Source organism: Cariama cristata, unplaced genomic scaffold (assembly GCF_000690535.1).
Source record: "Cariama cristata isolate BGI_N322 unplaced genomic scaffold, ASM69053v1 scaffold5654, whole genome shotgun sequence".
In the NCBI taxonomy this organism is placed as follows: domain Eukaryota; kingdom Metazoa; phylum Chordata; class Aves; order Cariamiformes; family Cariamidae; genus Cariama; species Cariama cristata.
Window position 1 is genome coordinate 18,051 of NW_009612248.1, and position 24,341 is coordinate 42,391.

Genomic DNA, 24,341 nt, shown 5'->3' on the forward strand with positions numbered 1-24,341 from the left:
GGCTCTCTCCTCCCTTGTCCATGATGGAGCACCTTGCTGAGGCTCAGGGTAAATGCTTATCTTCGCAAGGGCATAGCCCCAGCTGGAGGCTGAAGCTGTGCTGGTTACAGAGGGGAACCTGAAGTGAGAGAGTGGGTGCAACCGCTGTGTTTTGGCCGTGTGAGGTGGCTGCAGTCACAACTTGAAATGCTAATTCTTTCATTTGTGGAAACTTGTGTTCCTTTATGACCTTTTATAGAGCTCCTTTCTTCACTTCGTCTATTTTGTCCTTCTTGATTCAGCCCACTAGATTTAATGACAGCCATTGCCAATCATCAGCTGATTTCTGACATCTATTAGTCCACTTCAGAAGAACAGCAGAATCTTTATTATAAAGATGTACATAGCAGACAGGTGTGGTTGTTATCGTTTTTGATCTTGCACTAGACAGTCCTTATGTCCAAAGCTCAATTAAATACTCTACACAGAAAGCAGTGGTGAAAACTTTTATATTGTACGATGTGATAAATGTAAAGAAATAGGAAATTAGTACTCTAATGATCTGATTAGCACTTGATCTTGATTGGTGATCTGAATAAACTGCAGCCCTGGGTGCAACTAACTTCAGCCTTCGAGTAATTCAGTGTGCAGTGCGGCCCGAGAATCTGACCAGTTACTCTTGATAACTATGCTGGCTGACATTTGAGCATATGCTCTTGCCTTATTTTTATGCCTAACGTAGCACCGATCTTAATGGCTATCCAAAAGGCAAACTGAAAGTTCAAAAGACAGTGGGACAAATGGAAACACAGAAGGGTCCGTCTGAACGTCAGGGAACACTTTTTCCCTGCGAGGGTGACCCAGCACTGGCATAGGTTGCCCAGGGAGGTGGTGGAGTCTCCATCCTCGGAGATATTCAAAACTTGTCTGGACATGGCCCTGGGCAACCTGCTCTCGGTGGCCCTGCTTGAAGAAGAGGTTGGACCAGATGAGCTCCAGAGGTGCCTGCCAACCTCAGCCAGGCTCTCATTACTGAGATTCAAATCTAAGGCAGTCAGTGCAAAGAAAAATGCTGCTCAGTGCTTTATAAGACATCAAAGGGAGTTGCTTATTCTGCCTGCACTCACAGAAATGTTGAAGTTTTTTCAAAGCAGCCATGTCATGAAGGTGACTTTCAGGGTCACACAGAGGAAGTTAAGAAGAGACATGTAGAAGCGATATAATCCTGACAAAAGTAGGAGTTAACGTGATTCTTAACTTCTCTCAATTTGAGAAGTCTGATGGGGCTACTAGTCTACAAATGGTTCCTCTCCCTACTTGCCTCCCTGCCACCCCATGTGCCCATCAATTCACAAGTCATGTTTCAGAATATCATGAAGATTCTGAAATGGACGTTGGTCTCAGCAGAACCAGTGTATGAAAAGGGGCCTTTGCTGCTGCTGCTCACTTAATGTGTACCCACTGAGCACTTTGGCACTGCAAATCTAGCACCACAGACCAGACTTGGTCTGCAGAGGGCTGTGGCTGGTCAGGTGCTCTAAATGTACCTGTCTCGTCCACTTTTTGTAAACTGTCCCTTTTGTCTGGACTGAACTGGATTTCTGCTGAGTCGCAAGGATGTGCTGCCAAGATTGTAGGGTTGCAGAAGGCGTTGTTAATGATAGTAGTTCTTCCTTTAAAGACTGCTAGCTGCAGCAGCTGCCAACAGTTCCTCTATCATGCACCAAAAGGACCGGGCAGAATCATTGCCTTGTAGCTGTGCCACCCCACTCTGAGGAGACCACCGCTGGGCAGGCACAAGCAGCTGCCATGTATGTTCATCAGAAGAGAAGCCTGGGCATCATGCTTTCGTGTCGTAGGACTTCCCTTTCCGATGCATTCCTTGTGCTGGCGAGCCCAGAGGACAGTGGGACTGACCATTTAACTGCACCAGTCTAGAAGGTCAGTCCCACCGTGAACAGACGTTCATTCGGGTTTGCTAAGGCTCTGGACATGTTCAGGTGTTCTCCATAGAAGGTGGCATCCATGGCAGAATGGACTGTGACCAAAGTTCACCCAAGTGTAGGAGGTCCACAGGCGTGCCCTGTCTCTCCCAAACCCCACTGCTGGGAGGGGATGTGTGGACAGAAAGGCCCTTGGACTAGGTGAGCTTTGCAGTCTGCGGAATGAGCTTCTGCACTGCTCCTTCTGGTTAAGGTTGTGCAAAGAGTTAACACATGTATGTTTTTGGAAGATCACTGATCTAGAACACCGGTGTAACAGATTACTGCTATGTGATAGCTACCAACTCATTTTTTGTGGGGACAAGGGTATTCTCTCATCCTTTTTTTAGCTATCTCTGCAAAGCACTGTCCCTGGGTGTTTTGCGGGTAGGTGGGTAGGTGAATTTGGACAGGGGACTTCCATTCATTGAGCAGTTACATGATAGTTTGATATTTGGTTCTCCAGTCCTCCCCAGAGTACAGTGACTGCTCTCTTGCTGCTTTCCTATGGAGAAAATCCATTGCCAACGGTTGGAACTTGGCTTAAAAATCAGTGGCAGACTTCGCTCTGTCTTGGCCCCATAGGAACATCATGCTGCCTGTAAACTGGATTAGTGGTTTGCTATTCTTATGCTGTTAGCGTGTTGGTATTTCTGTTTTATTCTCATTCTATGTAATAGCAAAGCCTAAGTTGGACAGCTCTGACAAAAATTTCAGACATAAACCTTTGCTAGCCACAAATCTATCAGCCCTGGTAAGATCCTCAGTTGAATTACCAAAAGTAATTGAAAAGAGTACCCATCCTTCCTTGAGTGCTTTAGCTGCTACCTGCTTTCTATTTTCTCCAAAACTAGGGAGAGTAGAATCAACTTTCTTAAAAATGAGCTACTTTGAGTTGTTTCTTTCGGGGTGTGCCCTTCAGATACGGGGGTGGTAGCTCACTCCCTTTTGCAATGAAATGAATTCCACTGTGTGTGCTCTGTAAAATTCCTGGCACGGCGTGTTTGGCATTTGAGCACTAAGAACGAGCTTCCAGTTTGACCAGGTGTGAGTATCTCTGATGGTGATTCCCCGTTACTGTTTAAGCTTCTTGACTTTTAATAAGAGTGAAACGCCTGGTTGTCAGTGACTTCAATGTATTGTTCTGCTTTGTTTTGGGTTTTTTATTCCTTTCATAAATCAGATTTGCCAAACCAGTGTTCTCCCGATCCTTGTCACAAATTGGGGACCGTCAAATGTGAAGATCTCAAGGGGGACTTCTATTGTGAATGCAAGCGTGGCTGGCAGGGAAAAACATGTGAAAAAGGTAATTGGTTTTCGTTATCTTTTAGACTTGTAACAAAGTTATATTGGGTTTTGCTATATTCTCAAATGGTCACTGTGCTGCACAGTTCAGAAGTCACAGAACTGAAGGTGGATTACGCGCTGCTCGTGCTTTACCCTTATGCGAATGGGTAACTCTTGCACATCAACATTTTTGTATGGCTTTGATGGATCTCAGCTTGGTCTTTGCAAGGTGATCGATGAAGTAACGCTCCAACTTTCTGTCCCACGCCTCTGAGAGGGGCAGCAGCAATAGAGTTGCAGTGGCTTTTCAAGCAGAAGGGCTGCAAGTGCTGCTGTGAGCCCCGCTGGAACAGGTCAGAGGCTGCAGAGCCAGCGGAGCTGGACCACCGACCCTTCCAGCACCCCTGCAGTGGGAGCGGTGACTGGCAGCAGGCAAGGCGGGGGCTGGCTCTGAGGGTGCACGGACTGATGAAGTTAGGCTCTTAAAGCCTCCTTGCTAGTAGGACCTTATTCCACGTCCGCTTAACCCCACTGTATGTTTCGATCACCTCCAAAGAGAATATTCAGGCAGAAACTATTTGTGCAAGAAGTTCCAGACCCCCAGAGGACCTTCTCTATTCCTTATGAAACACTGAAGTTATCTTCCCTCCTCTTGTTTTCTGGTTTCTTTTTTTTCTTCCTTCTGCCTGCAAGGCTTTCTGTCAGGGCCACTGCTTTTCTGCCTGCCAATATTAAGTAATTGCCAGAAATCGCATTCAGCCAGTCCAGAGTTGTGGCAACCAAGACAGCAGGAGATCCAAAGCCTTTCCTTCTGATGTAAATATTGTGGGGAGATTAGGGGAGCACTCACAAGCAGCTTATTTAAGCGTTTGAGACAGTTGACTGATCAGTATGCGATCAGCTTGGAGAGCTCAGCAACTGAGCAGTCTGAAGCGTATCCCCTCTTTTCCTTACAAAATGCCCTGAGCCTGCTGTTCCCCCCCTCAGCCAACTCCCACGTCCCCTGTAGAAGCAGGACCCAAGGAGCAGGTCGGGCAGATCGAGGGTGACAGCCAGGCTTTCGCTGCTCCCGTCAGCAGAGCGCAGTTTAGCTCACAGTGCTCCGTAGCTGTGAACTTAGAACTTTTTGTGTTCTTGTGAGTTCTGTACTAGCAAGGATATATTGTTCTTGTTTTGTTTAAAGCTTTCATCCTGAACTTAACTGGTCATAGTATAATTTTGAAAGTTGGTTATGACATAAAATACACTAGTTATAAGTAGTTTTCTTCTGCAAACAAACTTTTTCACCTCCACAATGGCTAAAGATGTTCTTCTGCATGCTCGGAGCTGTGAAGGACATACTCAGTTACAGTTCTTTCTCTTTTTTTTTTTTTTTATTGAATGAACTTGAGCTAATGTACTTGACGTGTTTGAATGAAATCTTTGTGCTTTTTGTCGTCATTGTGTTGCAGCTGTAATAGCGTTTCTTGTTTGGTCTTTCTCCTTCCCAACACCTCTTCCACTCTCCCCTTGCGGATGACTTGCAGAGGTGTCAAGCTGACTGTTAACACTTTCTTTTGATGCAGATATCGACGAATGCAGGGCACAGAACGGCGGCTGTAACCAGCTCTGCCTTAACACGCTAGGCAGCTACCGTTGCTCGTGCTACAGTGGTTACGCTCTTAAAGACAGCAAAACATGTGAAGGTAAGCTTTGCTGGGCCTCTCAGTTGGCTTCAGAGGATGCTTAGTGACTTGTGACTGTATTTCAGGGAGCTGGGTCACACTGGGCTGCTCTGATGTCGTAACACAGGTGTGATTCACAGCGGATTTCAGGCTTGGATTGTGCTAAATTGGTTTAGCTGGTCAGTCCTCATATCCTGACATTGAGAGGAGGAAGGGCTGGCCCAGATGCGTTGTTATGATTCTTTCCAGGCTCACGGTGTCATAGTGTATGAGCCCCTTGTTTTTCTTTCGTGTGTTTCTTACTTTATTTTTCTAAATTTGGATATGTGCGGCAGCTAATGAATTCAGATAGATACAGATGGATAAAGTCACTGCAACTGAATATTAATAGCTGTAGAAAGGCCCAAGTGAAGGTTGGCAGCTATTTTACATAGCAGCTGAGAACAGAAAGTGAGAATCTGAAGTATCTGATTGAAACTGCAGAATGAATTTACATAACCCAGACTTAAGCAACTGAGATTTTAAATGTGTTAAGAAACTGCATGCTGAGACAAAGACTCATTAATGATCGCAGGTGGCTGCTAAATTACGTGTGTATCATGAAAAAACAGGCAAGTCTGTGTATATACCTCTTACAGACGGATGTGATGACGTATTTCTAAACAGTTTGCATACCTGACCTGAACAACATATTAATGCCACCAAGCAAAAAGATGAAGAGCAGGATTTCATTTCTGTGTCACTTCTACTGCAAAAAGTGATGCCTGTGTGGATTACGTGGTATCCCTTTCTAGTGGGAGCAGCTGCTTAGAAAAGCCAACTTCACTTTTGAATTGTCCTCTGGTGCCAGTTGGCATGGAGAGGTGGACGGCGAGTGGGTTCACAATGACGTTTGTTTTCCTATGTATGTATATTTGTGTAATGCCCTAGTAGTATCTATTAGAGCCCTGTGAACGTAGCATACAAGCATTCTGTAGCTTCAACATGTGACCCTCTGGTTGCTGAGGTTGTTGTCAGCTGTGGTTAACGCTAGCTGAGATTTATCATTGCATTTCAATTTTATTTCACATTTATTTCTGTTGTTATGTGCTCACACTAAAAAGTTCGGTTTTGTCTGTTGATTTGTGGGCTAGGCTGTATAGCGGACTAGATGGACTGCCATCAGCCAGTTCACTCATATGGGGGAAAGTCACAAAGCGTAACATGTAATTGCAATTGTAACACGTACTAGAAAGAAAAAGTAAATATTAAACTCTCAGTATATTCAAATGTTTTGTCAACAGCAGGATTTTTCTGGGTAGTAGTTAACATGTTAGAAAAACGCTTGTTTGCTGTTCTGGACTTCCATTTCGAGTCCATTGCCTGCCTTTATGGTGAAACCCCACAACATCTCTCAGATGTGACTTGTTCTCTGTGACAACTTGGGCTGCTTCAGTTTCCCTTTGCCACTACAGATCAGCAGATTTAGATCTTAGTTTTGTGAAGGCATGAAAAAGTATTTTGTTTGCCTGTCTGAGGAGGGAGAACAGAAATCTGTGACGCTTGACAGGCTGCGTGTCCCTTCTGTGTTTTGGTAAAATTCACACTGCTGTTCCTCCGTTCCTACTTGCTGCTCTTGTAACACACGGTTTCAGCCCCCTGCATGGAGTGGGGCTTTTTGGTTTTGCGGGAGTTGTTTTGGTTTACAGTTTTTCTCCTGGCTCACTTTGCATTGTTTTTTCCAATAGTGGTTAATGGCTTAAAGAAAGAAAGACCAACTGGGTTTGAAAGCCTGAAGTCACTGCCTATACCTAGCTATCCCTAAAGGTAGATTCTTAAAGATATTGGTACCAAAATAACATAGGGATCTCTTGACCCTGAGCCCGCTGCAGTGCACGAACAGTGAAGTGAGTACACCCGTCTGAAGTCATGTTGTTTAATTGCTTGTTTTGCAGACATAGATGAATGCACAGCATCAGCAGACATCTGTGGAGAGGCTCACTGTAAAAATTTAATAAGCTCATACGAATGTCTTTGTGATGCAGGCTACAAGTACGATGACGTGAGAAAGACTTGCCAGGGTAAGCTCATGAAATCATATCATGTTAGCATTTATTATATGATTTAAAGCTATAAAACCCCAGAAATTTAATTTCAGACTTCAGTAAAAGCTTTTTTTTTTTTTTTTTTTTAAAAAATCTTGCTTACACACTGGATTTCTGTTCCCTTTTGCTAGCTGTGAGTGAGTTTGCAGTTTGCGGTCATCTTTGAGTTCATCCAGTTTGCAGTCGTCTTTGAGTTCACTGAGTTTGCAGTCATCTTTGATGACTTGAATCAAGCTGTGCGAGCCCAAGTACTGAGATTTCTTGAATTGATGACAAGTACAAGATCTGGTGGAAGCTTGGAAGCATCTGTGCATGTTACTGTCTCTCTTTGTAGCACAAGTTACAGGAGCTTAATATGCATGAATAGGAGCTTCATATGCGTTGGAACCATGTGCAGTTCTGCTGGCTACCCTGCCTGCAAGCTCTCTCAACGGAGTGAGTTTTGAAAGTATTCCAAAACTAGCATTGTTCCCTGCCTTTTGTCTAAGTTAACGTAATGACTCGAATCACACGCCAACCAGCCCTACCGGCCTCTAAGTGTTTATCTCTGCCTGAAGAGATCCCTGTGGGCCGTTGCAATTTGTTTTCCTGCATTTGTTTGCGAAGCGGCTAAAAACAAGCTGAAGGGAAAAAAAGAAAATAATGAAGGAGAAACTCGGCTTTTACTTGTCTGTTGAGGATCCAGCTGCTGAGTAGCAATGAAGCAAGCAGTCCCTGAGTTGAACCTGAGTTGAAGGAGCAGGAGCAAGTCAGCACAGGTGTAGCAAAGGGGCCCGAAGGGAGGAAATCTTTTCTAGAAGTTAAAGCCCAGGGCTCTGCACCAGCAGACGAGGAGTTGAGCTCTGCTCCCAACCTTCCCACTCACTTGCTGTGTGTCTTTGGGCAGCTGGGATCTGTCTGTGAAAATAGATTTGTGCAGATGCTAATTCTAACTCTTCCCTCCTGTAGAGATGTGGCATAGGGTAAGTACTGGCTACGGAGCACTTGGGCACGCTCAAATGAAAGGTGCTACAAAACAGCACTGATAAAACTCCTTTTTTTTCCCCCAGATGATTCATGTTTAAACAACCTCAATTGCTGTTTTCTCCTCTCTTTGCTGGTTTTGTGTAGATATCAATGAATGTGAAGAAAAGCTCTGTGAACAGACCTGCGTCAACTCGCCAGGGAGTTATACCTGTCATTGCGATGGCAGAGGGGGAGTAAAACTTTCCCGGGACATGAATACATGTGAGGTATGTTCGTCTTCATTGCCCTAACTGCAGAACAGACCTTTATTTTACATTGCAATTAAGAATGACTGACGAAGCTCTGGAGCAAAGCCATTTGAGCTGAGTGGCCAGCAGGAGGGAATTGTATTGGCAGAGTCACCTGAGCTGGGGACAGAAGCTCTCCAGAAAAGAAACTTTCTCCTGAAAGTCCCTCTTCCCAGGTCCCTCCTGTCCCCATTCCAAAAAGAGCGTGCCAGCGGTAGCCCTGTCAGCCTTACCTCTGGCTGCACAAGCTTTTCCGAGTCAGACCCAGCAGGATGGGGCGAAGATCTCGGGGCGTGTGGTGTAAGTTACGGACCAGCACTTGAACTTGACTCTTCCGTGCTCCAGGCATTGGAGGAGGATGGGCGTCAGTGGCACAGGCTGCCTCTGCGGAAACCAACCAACAGCAAGTTCTTAGCACGTCTTTTGTTGCAGGCACGATGCTGCAGTGGAAAACCTTGTGCTGTACCTTATGAGTATGATGTCATTTTGCAAAAGGAAAACATTCCCCCCAGGTGGATAGGAGGAAGGAAGGAATGACAGAGGAAATGTTCTCAGTACCAGAACAACTGTATTTTGAGAGTATAAACATTAAAGTGCCCTAACCTACTATAGATATAGCAACTACATGAGAAGAGAAGGGGAGGGACACTCTCTGATTCTCTTTCTGCTGTGTGAGGAGAATAAGCACTCAAAAATGTGTTTTGATTATAGAACATAATACCATGTGTGCCTTTTGCTGTTGGAAAAAGTATTAAATCCTTGTACCTGGGGAGGATGTTCAGCGGCACTCCTGTTATCAGGCTGCGCTTCAAAAGGAAACAGCTGACAAGGTGAGGACAATTTAGAATGAGAGTCGAATGCGCTGTCTGGCTGTAATGCATGCGATGGAGTTAAGTCGTTACAGTAACAATTAGTCCTATGATCATCATTATTTGTTTGGATTATGGAGTCCTGTAAGGCAAAACATTACCCAAACCAGTAATTGAGAAAGGCAGCCTTGACCGCAGAGCTCCTAGGATAATTACTGAAGTACAGTAATGTATTCTTTATTCTTGATGCTATTTTAAAACCTGTCTTCACAGCTGAAGTCTTTCAGGACTGCATTAGAAGCTAGTATGTTTTAACAGGGCTTTATAACTGCTAGAAGTGATGCTATCTGTATGGAAAGTACTCTGTGGTTTTTGAACTCTGCATAACTAATTTATTTCTTGGCACCTGTGCGGTCAGACTTGTGGCTGAGTTCGACTTTAGAACCTTTGATCCTGAAGGTATCCTTTTCTTTGCTGGAGGCCATCAAGACAGCACATGGGTAGTCTTGGCTTTGCGCAAAGGACGACTAGAGCTGCAGCTGAAATACAACGGAATAGGCCGCGTGACCAGCAGCGGACCCCTTATCAACCACGGCATGTGGCAAACGGTGAGTCCAGACCACTGCTGAGATCTCACCCCACCTTGGCTCCTTCCTGGTGGGCTCTGCCAAGCACGGCTGGACTTGGTGTGTTCTTGAGAAGACGCTTTTCCAACCTATCTAGCCATTCAGTGCATGCCGGTACATTATACATTCTAAGGTGAGAATGGGATATTTTTCCTGACAAATAGAATTATGCTTTAGATCCATTGTAAACAGAACTGCATCACTAATTTGCACAACCAGAGCAGACACAGTGCCTTTGAGATGCAGCAGTGCTAAGCTGACTTCACGTCAGTTCGAGAAGATGCTCTCCGGGCGAGGTTGGAAGGGACTGAGAGGGACGAAGCTCTGTAGCTGTTCTTTTAAGGAACTTTCCAAGGGTGTTTGGTGTGTCTGTAGTTGCTTTTGTTTATTCATCTGTTTGTTTGTTTAGTCACAGGGCTCTTGATTGTCTGAGCCCTTGACAAATCTCTTGTGCTACAGTATCCTTTATTTAAAGCCTTCAGGCTTGTGTGTATACAAAACGGACCATTTCCCTTGTAAAGGTATTGGGGTCTAGTAGAACCTCTCTGTTTACTACTAACATAATCCCAGCAATCTCACGAGATGATGCACTGCATCTTGGGGCTTGTAAGGATTCGTGTTCTCGACACTCTCACGAAACATCTCCTGGTGATTCTGGAAGCATCACGGGTGTTACCATTTGTGACAGGATCATGAAAAGCATCTTGTGGTATGATCTACAGTAGATTAGCAATTTATATATATGCCTTTGCACTTCTGCCTTTTCCTCTCCTTTCATTTTTTCTTAATTAGATTTTTTGACTTTGAAGTTGGTGTGTCTCTTGGGGCACAGGTGGGAAGTTCTCAGCTAACTCGCATATGGGGCAAATACAGATACTGGTAACTGTGAATAAATTTCTGGTTTAAGTTCTTTAAGTATAAAAAATTCAGAATTATACATTAGAGAAAAAAGCAAGGTTGGAATAATTTTGTTTCTAATTGATAACTAAAGAAGTCCTCGAGTGCATTCCCTGTCAACTACTGACATTTGGTAATGTTTCCGGCAGATGAGGTGACGTTTAATTCTTTACTGTCAGTGAGACAATTTTAGGTTCCAAATGGAGAGCTGTCGAGGTTCAGCGAAGCTGTAGATAAAATGCATGACATGCTGTATCTTTACAGCTGGGAATAGCCTCAAGCCAGTTCTTGGTAAATTTTGTTGAAAGATTTGTTCTGCTAATTTGAAACATGGCCATTGTAATTGCCTGCAGAGAGAGGATGGTGACGGAAGATGTGAACAGCAGAGCTGATGCCACTGGGCTGACTTGGGAGTCACAAAAAGCAGTCGTTACCAAGCTAAACCATTTAACGTGGGAGCGTAACGTACTTGTTAAGTGCCAGACCTCATTATGAAGTAATTACAAACTTCCCCGCATTAGTTTTGGGGGAGAGAGCTGAAATGCATTTTCTTTCTTCAAGTAATACAAAAATGGTCAAACACATAGGAGTTATGGGGTAAACAAGGCTGGGCTTGCTTTCTGCAGGGAGAGAAGGCAGTATGATAAAACCAGGTATTGTTTTTAGGCAAGAATTATTGTTCTCCTGCCAGCCATCAGTGTCAGGGCTCTTATCCATCATAACCAGGTACCGTCATAACCAGGGAACCGCCTGGCTGAGTTGCTGCAGCAACGCACTCCTGGCGCATTTTCTGAGAGGTTTTGTAAATCCCCTGGAAACCCTTCCCCGAGACTTTTTGGGAGAGTGCAGGCTGGGCTGTGGGTGCTGTGTGGTACAGGAGGACAGGACCCCCGCCAAAGCCTGACAGCTCCCAGAGACACGGGAGGGTATGAGTAGGGGGAGAGCATCGGGCAGCGCTGGCACCAGAGAGCTTGCCTGGAGCAGGTCGATGGCCGTAGCTCTGGTGACTGCCTCCCAAAGTGAAACTGTTAATGTCGTGCCTGGTGCTGGCCAAAGGCAGAAGGGTTTACCCACGGAAGAACGGCAGTGGGAGGAAGGAACCTTTAGTCTCCGCTTCATGGTCGGTTCACCTCGAGACTTGGGGTGCTGCTTGCACTGCTGCGGTGCTGTTGATTTCTCCTTTCGCTGCTCTATGTTCTTATCCCTTGCCTCCACCCTACAGATCCTTTGTTCTCTTCTGCTTAACATCTACAGAATCATAGAATGGTTTGGTTGGAAGGGATCACCCAGTTCCAGTGTCACCCTGTCCCTAAATGCCATTTAATCTATATGGCTGAGCAATACAACCCTAAATCTGTTCCTCCATTTTTTTCCCCTCCCTCATTTCTCCTTTTTCCTCTGTCCGGCATGGTGTTTAATTTGGGAAATCCTAGTGAGGAGGGGTTGTTCCTTTATATCCGTCTCCTTTTATAAAACATGTAGCCACACATTTAATTTGAAGTGTGGACTTGTGTGTGCTTTTCAACCTCACCTTCTGCGAAGCACAACCCCAACAGCCTTCAGAGGTCGCAGTCCAGACTCAAATGCGGTTTGTGAGCTTTAGTCTGGACTTCAGTATGCACAGGGTCAAGCCCTTAGTTTTGGTTAGACCTAGAACAGTGGAGTTGGATACTTTGGAGAACTTTATAAGGGTTGTGAGAAAATAGTAATTTTACTATTTAACTTTCAGGAGATGAAAAAACAATGGCTATTTAAAAGCAAAATATGAGAAAAAGCACCAGCAGTGTATGTCTTTTGGTCTCTTGAGCAAAAGTTGCGTACTTTTATGGAAATATGAAGGCATTTTCAAAACTTCAGGCCAATATTTCTACCTAGATATTTTCTCTGATGTTGATCCCTCCTAATCTATTTTTAAATGATCATACCCAGCACTGAAAACATAAACAAGTAAGCCTCAGGAAAAACTTCTAATGTAGTTATTTGTGTGTAATCTAGCTGGATGAAGTGACATAAACTGATGGTAGCAGAGAATGCACTCGCCTTCTGTTTGTTTTGTGTTTCCAAAAAAAGTCATAATTTTGTCTTGTTTTCGATGTTGAGTTTAGTACCACTCTGAGGACGGTATGGTTAGCTTTCACTAACCATAATAACTTACCTGAACTGTTAAATGTCAGGGCTGAAGGTTAAGCAATCGCAAGCAGATTGGTATTTGCCCTTAACCCTGCGGCTGCCTGTAGTCCCGTCCCTTTGCAGTGCTCTCCGCTTGCTTTCCAGCAAAGAGCGGCCGGGCTGGCTGTGTGCTACGAATTATCCAGGGCACGAATCCAAAGCACAGAACTGAGTTCCCCTATGGATAACCCTATGGGAACCCTTAGCTACCAGAACTGCCCGCTGGCATGTCCCCCAGCACGCTGTGGCCGGCAGCAGCTAGCTTCTCCTTGCAGCCAGAGAGGGGAGGAGAGCGGTCTGCCGGCTCCCGAAATGCTTCCCTGTCGGGTTTGGAGGTGATGGTGGTGCACCGGCAATTAAGCTTTGAACATAGGGAAGGGCAGCTGGAGCTGCCAGAGGGCAGAGCGAAGTAGGCAGAATGTCATTTCCTAAACTGGAACGTGTTAAGTTTGCACAGGGATTAACCCCTTCTCCTGTGGAAGTTTCCACTGGTTTGGGTTTGTTTATGTTAATGATCTGAAGCAGCTCAGAACTCAGACTAATTTTTTAAAATTTCTATGGTATTACTTTCTATACAATCTAATCAAGTTTTAAAAGGCCCTGAATTTTGGTGGCCCTGCCAGTTGCGGGATTTGTTCACAGAGGAAGCACAGTACGGGCATTGCTGCAACCAGCTTGTCCCCATTCCCGTTTGCTCCGTGGGTGCCCGGGATCGGCGGCGGGAGCAGGGAGACGGTCTGTGCCAGCTCCTCGTGGCACTCCGTACCCCGGGCACGAGGGCAGCGGTGACTGCAACACCCAGCAGAGTGAGTTTTTCGCTAGATAGCCGGTGTAGCTAAGCCAGGGGCTTAGCCAAGACCTGGGGGCTTCTCTTTCCACCCACTGAGTGGACTTCACAGCCTGCCAGTGCCCAAAAAAGCCTGTCTGAGGCGGGCTTGTGTGTCTCCTGGAACGCAGTCAGAAGGTGTGGATGCCACTTTAAACAAGCAAACTTCGGACAAGTAAATTCGTGTCCCGCAGGATACAGCATGGAGCAACACACCAGGTGTAAACAGTGTTTTAGCATATAAACCAGACTGTACTGGAATCCGCAAGAGAAGAAAAAAGTTTGATAGTCTGTGAATAATCTTTTCAGCTTTCAAATTCACTTGATCTTCATTACTGAAGACTGCAATCCAAAGGGAGTGTCCAGGTATAAACCTGTTCAATCCTGCCGTCCTTTACGTTACAACCGCAGAGCGAGAGCTCAGCACGGCTGATGGAGACAATTTTGGGGCAGCTACTCTCAAAATGCAAAGAGAAAGGTGCTCATGACCTGGCCTACTAGCAGGGAGAGGGAAGAACAAGTCTAAATGGCCGCTGAAATAAATATTTGGTTCTATGCAGCGGCTCGCTGATGGAGGCAGCATTTGGGTGTCCCGGGGAGCAGAGCTGTACGGATGAAGAGCGGGTAGGTGGGATGTCTGTCATAGCGTGGGAAGAAGGAGTGCTGTGTTAAAGGTAATGAAATAACAGAGGTGTGCTCCTTTCTTCTTCTCTAAAGGATGAAAGGGGTTGTCTTTGCCATGGCCACAGAACGCCCCGTCGGCGACAGGACCCCGGTCCCCAGGCAGCAGAATCCATGCTGCTGTTCATCAGCCTGCTGTGTGTCGGCTTTGTGCTCGGCCTCCTCCGCTCCCTCCGCAGAGCTGGCTGCTGTATAGTGCTTCTCTGTGCAGCCTGCCCGTAATTAAAATTATGACTTTTTTTTGAAAGTTCAGTGGTGATAGAATCTTCCTAGAAGTAGCTCTTCAGAGACAGGGAGGTAAAACTTGCAGAGACCTTTTCAGAGAAAAATTATTGCCTATTACACATTTTTATTACCCTCTCAAAAATGACATCTTCTGTTGTTCTTTTTTCAAGGGTCATTATTCAAAGACTGTGGTTGGAAGGCTTCTGCATTATCTTTCACTGGTCCAACAAAAGACACCTTATCTGCCTTTCCAGCGTTTCCTTTCACATACAGTTGCAATAGGATGTTTCTCATTAATAACTCATTATTGCATTTACATTTTGCATAGAGCAACCTACAAATTTCATGTAGTTAATCCACTTGTATTTTTGTGTAGCTGTTTTGAAGGAGCTGGGCTCTGTTCACCTTTAGGGCAACCCCAGGTTGCTTTCTAAAGATCTACTTATCAAGGTGGAATGTAACTGAAAAGGTAGACAAAAAGGCTTGGGGACAGAAAATATTTCTCCATCTTGGGGGTTTCACTGGTGGTGTCACTCCTTTAGTTGAGGCTGCAGATATTAAGTTCTTTTTATACTGAGTTATTCTATTTGCAATTTTACTTTTTCAGATCTCTGTTGAAGAACTCGAAAGAAGTTTGGTTATAAAGGTCAACAGGGATGCAGTTATGAAAATCGCTGTCTCAGGGGATCTGTTTACTCTAGACAAAGGACTGTATCAGCTGAATTTGACAGTAGGAGGCATTCCGTTCAAAACAAAGGACCTTATTCTACCGGTAAGCATGGCACGATTGCTCATGTTGCTTTGCATGCCTGAAGGGCTTGATTTCATCTTCTCTTGGGGTGATGTAGGTCCTTCCTGAGAGCAGTTCAGCCTGCCCTGAGACAGGTGGAATTAACACCTTCTGGATACAGCTTTCTCTCCATTGACTGTAAGGGAGCCTAAGGCAGTAGCAAAGGTGAGACTCCTGATTTTTGGGTTGATAGGTCCAAGTGAGATGTATCCCACCCTTGGCCTGCAGAATTTGGACACAGCAAAACTGGAGCACATGACAAAATGAATGGTGGCCATGCTGGCCTGGAGACCATGAGTGGGCCTGGTGGGTCAGTGGGCACAGGGCTGTGGGAGGCTGTCATCATGCCCACTAGGTCTGGCAGCTGTGCTGGGGACACGTCTTGTGTTGTGACCAAAGTTTGTTCTTCATCCATATTGTATCACAGTTTTGCTGCTTGCTTTTGCTGTCTCAGTTGAGGAAGACCCAAGGAAAAACAGCAGCTTATTTTTCTTTCTCCCCTCCTGATTCAAGTAGATAGGGCACATGAATAGAAGTTAAGGCACTCTTTGGGTGAGATTGGATGATTGCTGTGTTTCTGAAATAGCTGCTGTTGCTCAGGCTGTTTTCAACATCCATCACACAGAGTTGGCACTTTGAAACCCAAATTGGCATCTCTTTATTTCTAAATGAGGTGACAAGCTTGTGGCTCTGTGACGGGGAGTGCAGCCGCCAAGGAAGGCTCCTGTTCCTCACAAGAAGTCATTCGGGGCCGCTGCTTGTCTGAAACGTTAAGCTCGGTGTGTGGTCTGAATATAGGGTTGAGAGCCAAAAACTCCTGAGGTTTTTCTCCTGGCTCAGACACTTAATTCTCTCTCTGCTTCAGTTAATTGGTGGCCACGGTACTGGTTTAGACACTTTGCAAGGAGCCTTCTCTTTACGTACTGTCTCACATTTTAATGCTGACGTTTGGTATGGGATAACATAAGTAGAAACTGGAAGGAACAAGGTGTATACGGAGTGATGTGCCTGTCTTGTGGCTCAGACACCCCTCCCTTAAGCCAGATCCTGACAACGTATACCAGGATCAGGTCCAACATCTTGTGTGTCATGAAGGCTGTTTGCAATGACACCAAGGATTGGGGTTTTTAACTTGAAGTTAGCCTCCAGTGCTCGCAATGCAGAATTACAGGAGTTAAAAAGCTTTGGCTACAGAGCTTTGGAAGTAAATTGCGGTAATGATGCGCAGCGTGTAGCAGCAGCTAACAGAATCACTACAGCCGAATCAGCACCTGCCTTAGCTAGTGCCCTTCTGTCCTGGGGAGACAAGTGAGCTCAGGGGAGTTTCCTGGGGTATACTGACCACTTCGTTCCTTGGGGTTGCGGGATTGGGGTTCCCACCAATTGGTTTGCATCTGCATAACACATCAAAATGATTTCTCCTATTTAGTATCCTAATATAACTCAGTATTCCTCTGCACCCCAAATCAGTTATTCTTCACTGAACGGTACTTTGAGGCGTGTGATACTGCTTTATCTTCCTAGATAAACCCTCGGCTGGATGGTTGCATGCGGGCATGGAACTGGCTGAATGGGGAGGACACCACTATCCAAGAGACCATAAAGATGAATGAAAAGATGCAGTGCTTTTCTGTAGCAGGACGAGGGTCTTTCTATCCTGGCCGAGGTTTTGCTGTGTTTAATCTTACTTACGGTAAGTACTTTATTTTTTTGTTTGTTTCTGACCTGTTGTCCTGCTATTAACCATACCTGGTCAATGAACAGTTTAAAACTTACACGTATGCCAGACTCAGTGTTGATCAATGCAGAAAAAACTGGCAGCAATGGATGGAGAGGGAATAGCTAAACTTGTGGGTCGCAGCGAAGGAGGGCTGATGTGCGATGGTTGGAGCCAGCATGAATATGACCAGGATGGCTTAGGTTCTCTCTGTGTAGCTCACGTAAGGCGTTTCACACCCAGGCTGGTTCCAGCTCACCCGTTTCACACCCAGGCTGGTTCCAGCTCACCCTCAGCACCAGGGGCTTCACACCCCTGTCAGCAGCACGGCTGCTTCCAGCACCATCCGCTGCTTTCTACTAAAGAGGGAGAGCTGCAAGCCATAGTGCTCTGTCTTCAGTTGGTGATGGACAGAAAATCAATGTTGTCTGGAGCAAAATGTCCGAGATCGGATTCACTTTTGATCATTGGATGGTATTTGTTACACTTGGGACAAACACACTTAGCGCATCCTGATACGAGCTGAATGAAATTGGCCTAGATACAGTAATAACAAGTTTCAAACCAAACTTGGCTGTACTAATTTAGCACTCAGAAAGACACCTTTTTGTTGTTCTGGATTATTCTGTTTGTTTATATGTGCTATCAACTGTCAGTATTTTTAAACCCATACAAATGCCAACCATCTATTTTAGTTTTGTGTGCAAGTCCTCCTCTGCAGAAGCCCTCTATGCATCATTGTGTGGATTTTTCTGCTGTGGCATTGTAAATTAGGGAGTATGGGGTGTCTGCCATCTCATTTACTACATGGATTCAAAAGGTGCAAAGTAGAGAAGTGCAGATGACAGCACTCAGCAGAGATGAGGCCTCAGCACTTGCATTTTTATATTCTTTTTTCTACCAACAATAATCCTCCTTTTTTTTTGGCTTTGTAATGGTAAACTTCTTTATAAAGAACTTATTTATTGTATTTCCAGATGTGGTGAACCACATAGCTAATACTACTATGTAGGGAGTTTGCAGAAACAGTATTGAAATCTTTGTAGCCAGCACCATTTTTTAAATTACAAGAGCACTGGATCAGTAAGAAAGGTGCCAGAGAGTTTAATTCAGAGTTCAGCGGGTGAGATAAAACATCCCATGCTTCGGAGAGGCTGGTGATCAGGAGGTTATTAGGTGATCAGTGTAGTATGCTTATATCCTTTTTCAGTTTAACACAGCCTTTTGTAGAAACGTTGCCTATATCTCAGGCTTGGACTTAGATTCCTCAGTGATCTTTGGACAGTCAAGAATGATGCAAAAATGGGGTGCCCTGTCTTGCAGCAGTTCTTTGAATGTGTCGGATTGACAGCCACAGGCATCTGAATCTCTCTTTGTGATAAAAAAGTGTAACCTTGTCCTTTGACATTCTGAAAGGCAGCAGAACAGAAGGTAACAAGAGGAAACTGAGACTGTTTTCTTCTCTGCTTCTATGTTCAGATGCTTTGGGAAATTTTTTGAGTAAAAGAAATGTGGCAGTCCCTCTGTATGCTCATCCGTCTGTCGTCCAGGCAGAAATTGCTCAGCCTACCCATTTGACCTGTTATTCCTATGTTTGTCATGCTACCCATTTCTTTTTCTGTAGTGCAACCCTCTTCTGGAAATGAAACCAAGACAAGTTGGGAAATAGAAGTAAATGCTGTAATTCAACCAGCAACAGATACAGGTGTGCTGTTTGCTCTGGTTACAGAAGAAGCATCGGTCCCTTTATCGCTCTCTCTGATTGACTATCACTCCACAAAAAAACTGAAACAACAGGTACAGACTTCAGCATTTTTCTAGAGAAGGCTCCTTGCTATTTTCCCGGGAACTGAAAGTCAGTCTCAAAAACCAGTTGTCAGGTTTGCTGCCTGCTTGTTTGCACCCACCAGCTCAGACCATGGTCTGAGACGGAGGTGCTCGGCTGTCACCCAAGTTCTGCTTCTTATGGGTACGTGTCAGACACTGCTAGGGACCTCTTTGCAGATGTGGTCTAGGTAAAAGATGGAACTGCTCTCTTGAATGCAGTCATATTTTGTTAGGTTTTTCTGCTACACAAGCTGTTTAATGCCACAAGCAAATAATTTCCATTCTCTGGAGCTCATCAGTAATAGTCCCAAGGTAGTCGAGAGTCAGGCTTAGGTGTCACTCCAGGAGCTGTGAAAGGCCAGTTACGGTGGAGTGCTGAAGCTACTGATGTAATTGCATTCATAATAAAGGGCTAGATTCTGGCATTACACGAGTGTAAATCAGGGATGATTTCACTAAAACCCTTGAGCCAACTTTTCATTTGTAGTACAGCAGCTCTACTCTATTTGGGTCCACTGCAACCTAACAACCACTTTAAGACCTGCTAAGAATTCTCTCTGAGAAGACAGTGGTGACCACTAACAATTAGTCCCACTGGTTCATTGGGTTTTTATCTATGCAAATGAACTCAGAACACAATCAGCAATAGTAATAAGGCTAATTCTCTGGTGGCTCTGCAAAATCCTTGTAAACAAGGCCACAGCGGGGACATCTTGGTCTTGGATAAGCGTGGCTAGGTATATTTTTGCTCAGTGCCTCTTTTTTCTTCTTTCCCCTGCTGTCCAGTTTATCATCATGGCCTTGGAGAACACAGTTGTGTCCAGACTGGCAATAAATCTCTGCGATAAGAAGGAACGCTCTGTGGACATCCTCCTCAAGAAAGATCACATATCCCTGAGGGTCAACGGGATAGTGGGAGAGAGTGAACTGAGCATCTCTGAGTTGGAGGACAGCCTGTCCATCTTGGAGAGCTCTCTGCAGTCATCGGTGAAGACATACGTGGGAGGATTGCCAGGTGAGCATCCAGGGTTGGAGCATGGACTACAGACTTCCAACTCACCTTACTGAGCTGGTGGGTTGAAAAACTGTCTCTGTTCATTCAGGCTGGGAGCCTCCATCTCTGTTTCTGCTTGAGCAGGCTTTGTCTGCAACACGGGCAGGTGATCTGAACAGAGGCGAGGGTGTGCTTGACAATTTTTTATTTTTTTTTTTTTTCCTTGAATGATTGTGTCCTTCTGAGGACAGCTGGAGGCGAAAATAGAAAGAGGAGGTTTTGCTTGGTCAGCAAGAGGAATGATTTATCCAAAGGATAGCTGTAAGCAGGGTCATGATCTTAAACCTGGTAAAATCCGTATGAGCTGGACCACAGGCTCCTGCAGTACTTCATTAATGTAATGAACATGTGTGAGCACCTCTTGGGGGAAGTACCTGGGCCTCACATTGGTTTGACTGAAGCTTGGGAAGCCCAGTGTGGTGATTCTCCCTGGCTGGTGTTCTCTTGAACGGATCACAGCAGTACACAATTAACAGATTTCCTCCCACCAGAAGGGACATAGGGCACAACCAAGGGGCTACCACCATTTACAGTTTTGCTGGCTTTTCAGCAACAACAGGGCTTCTTGTGGGAGGTCAGTTTGCTCCTCTGTTCTGAACCTGGAACATCAAACTTTCATCTGAATCATGAATTTTGGCCAAGTTTGGGGGTTCATTTCTTGTTCTGGCTGAACTGGTTTATCAGTCCTGCCTGCTGAGGAATGCAATTAAGGAAGCACTTACGTCTCTGATGCACAGCAGTACATCCTATTTTGTTGCCGGCAGCTAAGCAAAATCTTGCCCTTACTTGCCCAAGCAAGGGAGAGGCAGCAATGTTGGCCTCTTCGTAGGTGCTGAAGCAGTCAGGCTGGAAGAGGGTGGCTGAGGTGCCACGTGTGCTAGGACACATGGCGTGACTGTTCCCACCATCAACGAGGGTTTACAGAGTGTTTATGCCGATGATGTAAATAACTCCTAGTCACACCTAAAAGGGGGAGACCACGCACTCTGGGGTGTTCACGCACTGGCAGGAACAAGGCTGAATCCCCAAATGTGGCATTTTCCAGTGTCAGACTGAATTGTCCAAGCTGGCCATTGCACAAACAAGAGAGGTCACCTCCTTGCTTTCAGGCACAGCAGAGGCTTTCACGGCTCAGAATACAATCCTGTTCTGTTGCTGTCCCAAGGTCTCTGTGGTTGGCTTAGACTAACTGTGCTGGGTGAAGCACAGTTTTTAATTAGCCAGAACGAAGTGTGAGATATCATAGCTATGGCTGTTCAGACCCAGCTGGCTTCTGTAGGTTTAGCTACTTTCCCCTTCTGATCTGTTCTGCTCAGCAACGGGAATTTCTGCCCGTGGTCTGCTTTTGCCATTGAGAGGAACCCAGCACTTGCATTGAGAAACCTTGTCATTTGCCAAACGAATAAACATTTCAGCACTTTGGTTGGATTCATCACTCTGGGTTAAATAACTATACCACATGGTCAAACCTCAGCGACTTTGGCTCATTAAAATTTTGAAAACATTACATTGTTTTTGGTTTTTTTCCCTGCTTCCATACCCTGTGGAAAAAAACAAAGTATAGTGGTCACACTTAATGTCTTGATTCCATTTGCCACAAGTAAAGAAAGAATTCTGGGTCAAAATATGTACTCTGTCCTATCCTAAGTACAGCTAATATTGCAGACGTGGAAGAAATATTATTTAGAGTTTCATAGAATCATAGAATCGTTTAGGTTGGAAAAGACCTTTAAGATCATTGAGTCCAACCACTAACCTAGCATGGCCAAGTTCACCACTAAACCATGTCCCTAAGCACCACACCTACACCTCTTTTAAATACCTCCAGGGATGGGGACTCCACCACTTCCCTGGGCAGCCTGGTCCAATGTTTGGCAACCCTTTGTTTCAAGAGATAAGAGGGAACATACAGGCATTTACTACCTTTTCTACTGTATTTTCAGTTCTGGTAAATCCTAAATTATGTAATTTAGATGATGTATAGGTGTTTTTCCAGGCAATGTGTACACTAACTGGTGAATGAGCCTTTAAACAAAGCTTCTGATACTTTACAGGACCACATTTCAGACAGATCCATTTCTAGTCATAACAGAAAATTAAATATTTGACCTGATTTGCAGTTATAACACAAAGAAAATACTTTTTTTTTTTTTAATTATTTTTGGTAGTATCTTATGAATCCATCTGAAAGCCCACACTTTCAGTCAGCCCTGTGGCACATGTAACAGCAACCTGCATGATTCCTTAGACGAGTGGTCAAGCCATTAAGCCAACACTTCAACTTCTTCCGAGTGAAAATTTAGTTTACATTCATGTGAGGTACTACAACACAGATGCTCCCTTCTCTTAAGCAGAGTTCACAGATAAAATTTGGTAAATGGGGAGGAATAGGAAATAGGTAAAATGATTAGTTTAAGCAACTACCAAGCAATGGTATTTTTCAGCCAGGAAGCCAAAAAATTTACGGTATCTCTTTGTGGCTTACAGATCCCACAGAAATGTTCTTTCTCTCACTCAGTCCTAGAGTCTGAGCTGTGTTTGATCACATCAGCTTCAAATTTGGCCCTGCCTGTCTCCAGGCAGAACCCTTTAAATTGCATATAATCTCAGGTCAGCAGGACAACCTATTGTTCAAGTTGTCCTTGCTTCAGTGTAAAGATAAGGGGTTTACTTAGCTACCTGCATCACTGTGAAGTTAAATAATCTTTGAGATGTTCATTGCTTTCTGTTGCACAACCAGCTTGATTGGGTTGGCTTTGGGTTGTAAATAAAGTAATAACCTTCGGGGAAGGGTAGAGGACACAGTTCACGTAAATTTTCATGTTACTGTGTGGGGTTTTTTTGTTTATTTAAGGTCAGTGTGTACATGATGTTACAGAAGTCAGTAGTAAGATTGACTGCTTTCCTCTAGTCTGTTGGATTGTACTTAGTGTCTCTTCCTTGCTATTTGTTTCCTGCCTCTGGTAAACTGATTAAAAGTATGTCACCAGTGGATCTCCATAGAAAAAATTAGTCTTAGCAAGTCAATTGAGGTATTGCAGCACCTCTCTGATGAATGCCAGCAACCTCCTCGTGTCAACACGTTGCATAATCATGGTAAAGATGAGTCCGGCAAGTGGTAGAGGTTGCGTGTAGGAGGAGGATTCCTGTCATGAAGTTCCTCCTATATTCTTTTGGCTCATATTTTAAGGAGAGTGTTAGAGGAAGGTCTAACAACTCCACTAATGACAAAGTAGAGGGTCCAGAGATGGAGAGGGGGAAACACCGCGACGGAAAGCAGCACGAACACAGCGTGCAACTGGAGTGCAGCCTTGCCACGGTGCAGCACCCAGTTTCCTCAGGGCCAGAGGCCTTGCAGGGACCCAGAGCAGCTGCGGAAGGGTTCAGTCTGGGAGCAGGGCTTTTGTGCACCAGAGCAGATGGCGTCTTCCCCACGTCTGGGATTGTGCTCTTGCCTTCTGGCGAGAGCGCGGGGCAGGGAGGTAGAAATCCCAGAGTGGAACTTGAATTCCTTGAAGTGATAGTCATCTGAGCATAGGTAGGGCAGGTATTTATACAAAACCAGCCATCAGAGATGTTCGTCTCCCCTTTCACACAGACGTTCCTGTCACTTCCACTCCGGTGACGGCGTCCTACCACGGCTGCATGACCGTCAAGCTGCGCAACAAGGCGCTGGACCTGGATGAGGCTCTCTACAAGCACGGTGACATCACCTCACATTCCTGTCCTCCCGTCGAGGCGGGTCAGTAGGTACCACTGCAATGCGAAAGTTTTATATTCAGAAACTTTCAATGCTTTTCTTTTTTTTTTAAAGATATAAATTATTCAGACCTACCGCACTGCGTGTATAGTTTCTCTTAAACACTGAAGTTATGTAGGAGCTACTGATCCTTATGTCAGATTGATTATTGAAATACTCCTTTGCTTTGAGGTTTAAAGGTTGTAATATATTTGTAAATAGTTCAGAAGACTAATATTAAATAAGCCAAAAGTACAGAATATACTGAAAGTGAATGTTATCTTTAGACTGTAAGAGGCAGTTTTATCTGTAATGCGGAAAACCTGGTAATATATGAGTGTGGACTGGAAGAAAAATAATAATTCTGTATTATTTTTTATTACCAAACACTGCTTTCTGATTTGCAAAATATGAGAGAATAAAATATTTACGTACAAGTTTTTAATTTACCTGTACTGAGATTATTCTGTATTCTGTTATTCAGAGATAATCAGGCTACGCCTGATGTGGAGATTTCACTAGTGGGGGTTTTTTTGGTTGTTTGGGTTGGGTTTTTGTTTGGAGGTGGAGGTTTTTATGTGCTTATGTCAGTATTATGTGTCTTCTGGGCTGGAGAGCAGATGGTTGCTGCTATTCTTATTGCTAGAGTTTCTCTTTCTGGTACCACAGACAGAAGACCCAGTTGCGACCTTTAAAAAAACTCTGGGTCAACAGAAAATGGAAAACAAAGTC

At 44.7% G+C, this 24,341-nt stretch overlaps 1 protein-coding gene across 1 annotated transcript in view; it reads left to right on the top strand.

Moving 5' to 3' along the window:
• Positions 1–24,048, top strand: part of GAS6 (growth arrest-specific 6) — a gene marked incomplete at its 5' end in the record, with an annotated part of 42,094 nt that extends 18,046 nt beyond the window's left edge. The window contains 11 exons of the mRNA XM_009698525.1: positions 3,145–3,267; positions 4,814–4,933; positions 6,847–6,972; positions 8,107–8,228; positions 8,961–9,079; positions 9,477–9,666; positions 15,090–15,254; positions 16,797–16,965; positions 18,614–18,786; positions 19,603–19,831; positions 23,469–24,048. Coding sequence (XP_009696827.1) covers positions 3,145–3,267; positions 4,814–4,933; positions 6,847–6,972; positions 8,107–8,228; positions 8,961–9,079; positions 9,477–9,666; positions 15,090–15,254; positions 16,797–16,965; positions 18,614–18,786; positions 19,603–19,831; positions 23,469–23,620 — 1,688 coding nt within the window. The remainder of the gene's footprint in view (positions 1–3,144; positions 3,268–4,813; positions 4,934–6,846; positions 6,973–8,106; positions 8,229–8,960; positions 9,080–9,476; positions 9,667–15,089; positions 15,255–16,796; positions 16,966–18,613; positions 18,787–19,602; positions 19,832–23,468) is intronic.
• Positions 24,049–24,341: the final 293 nt, after the last annotated feature.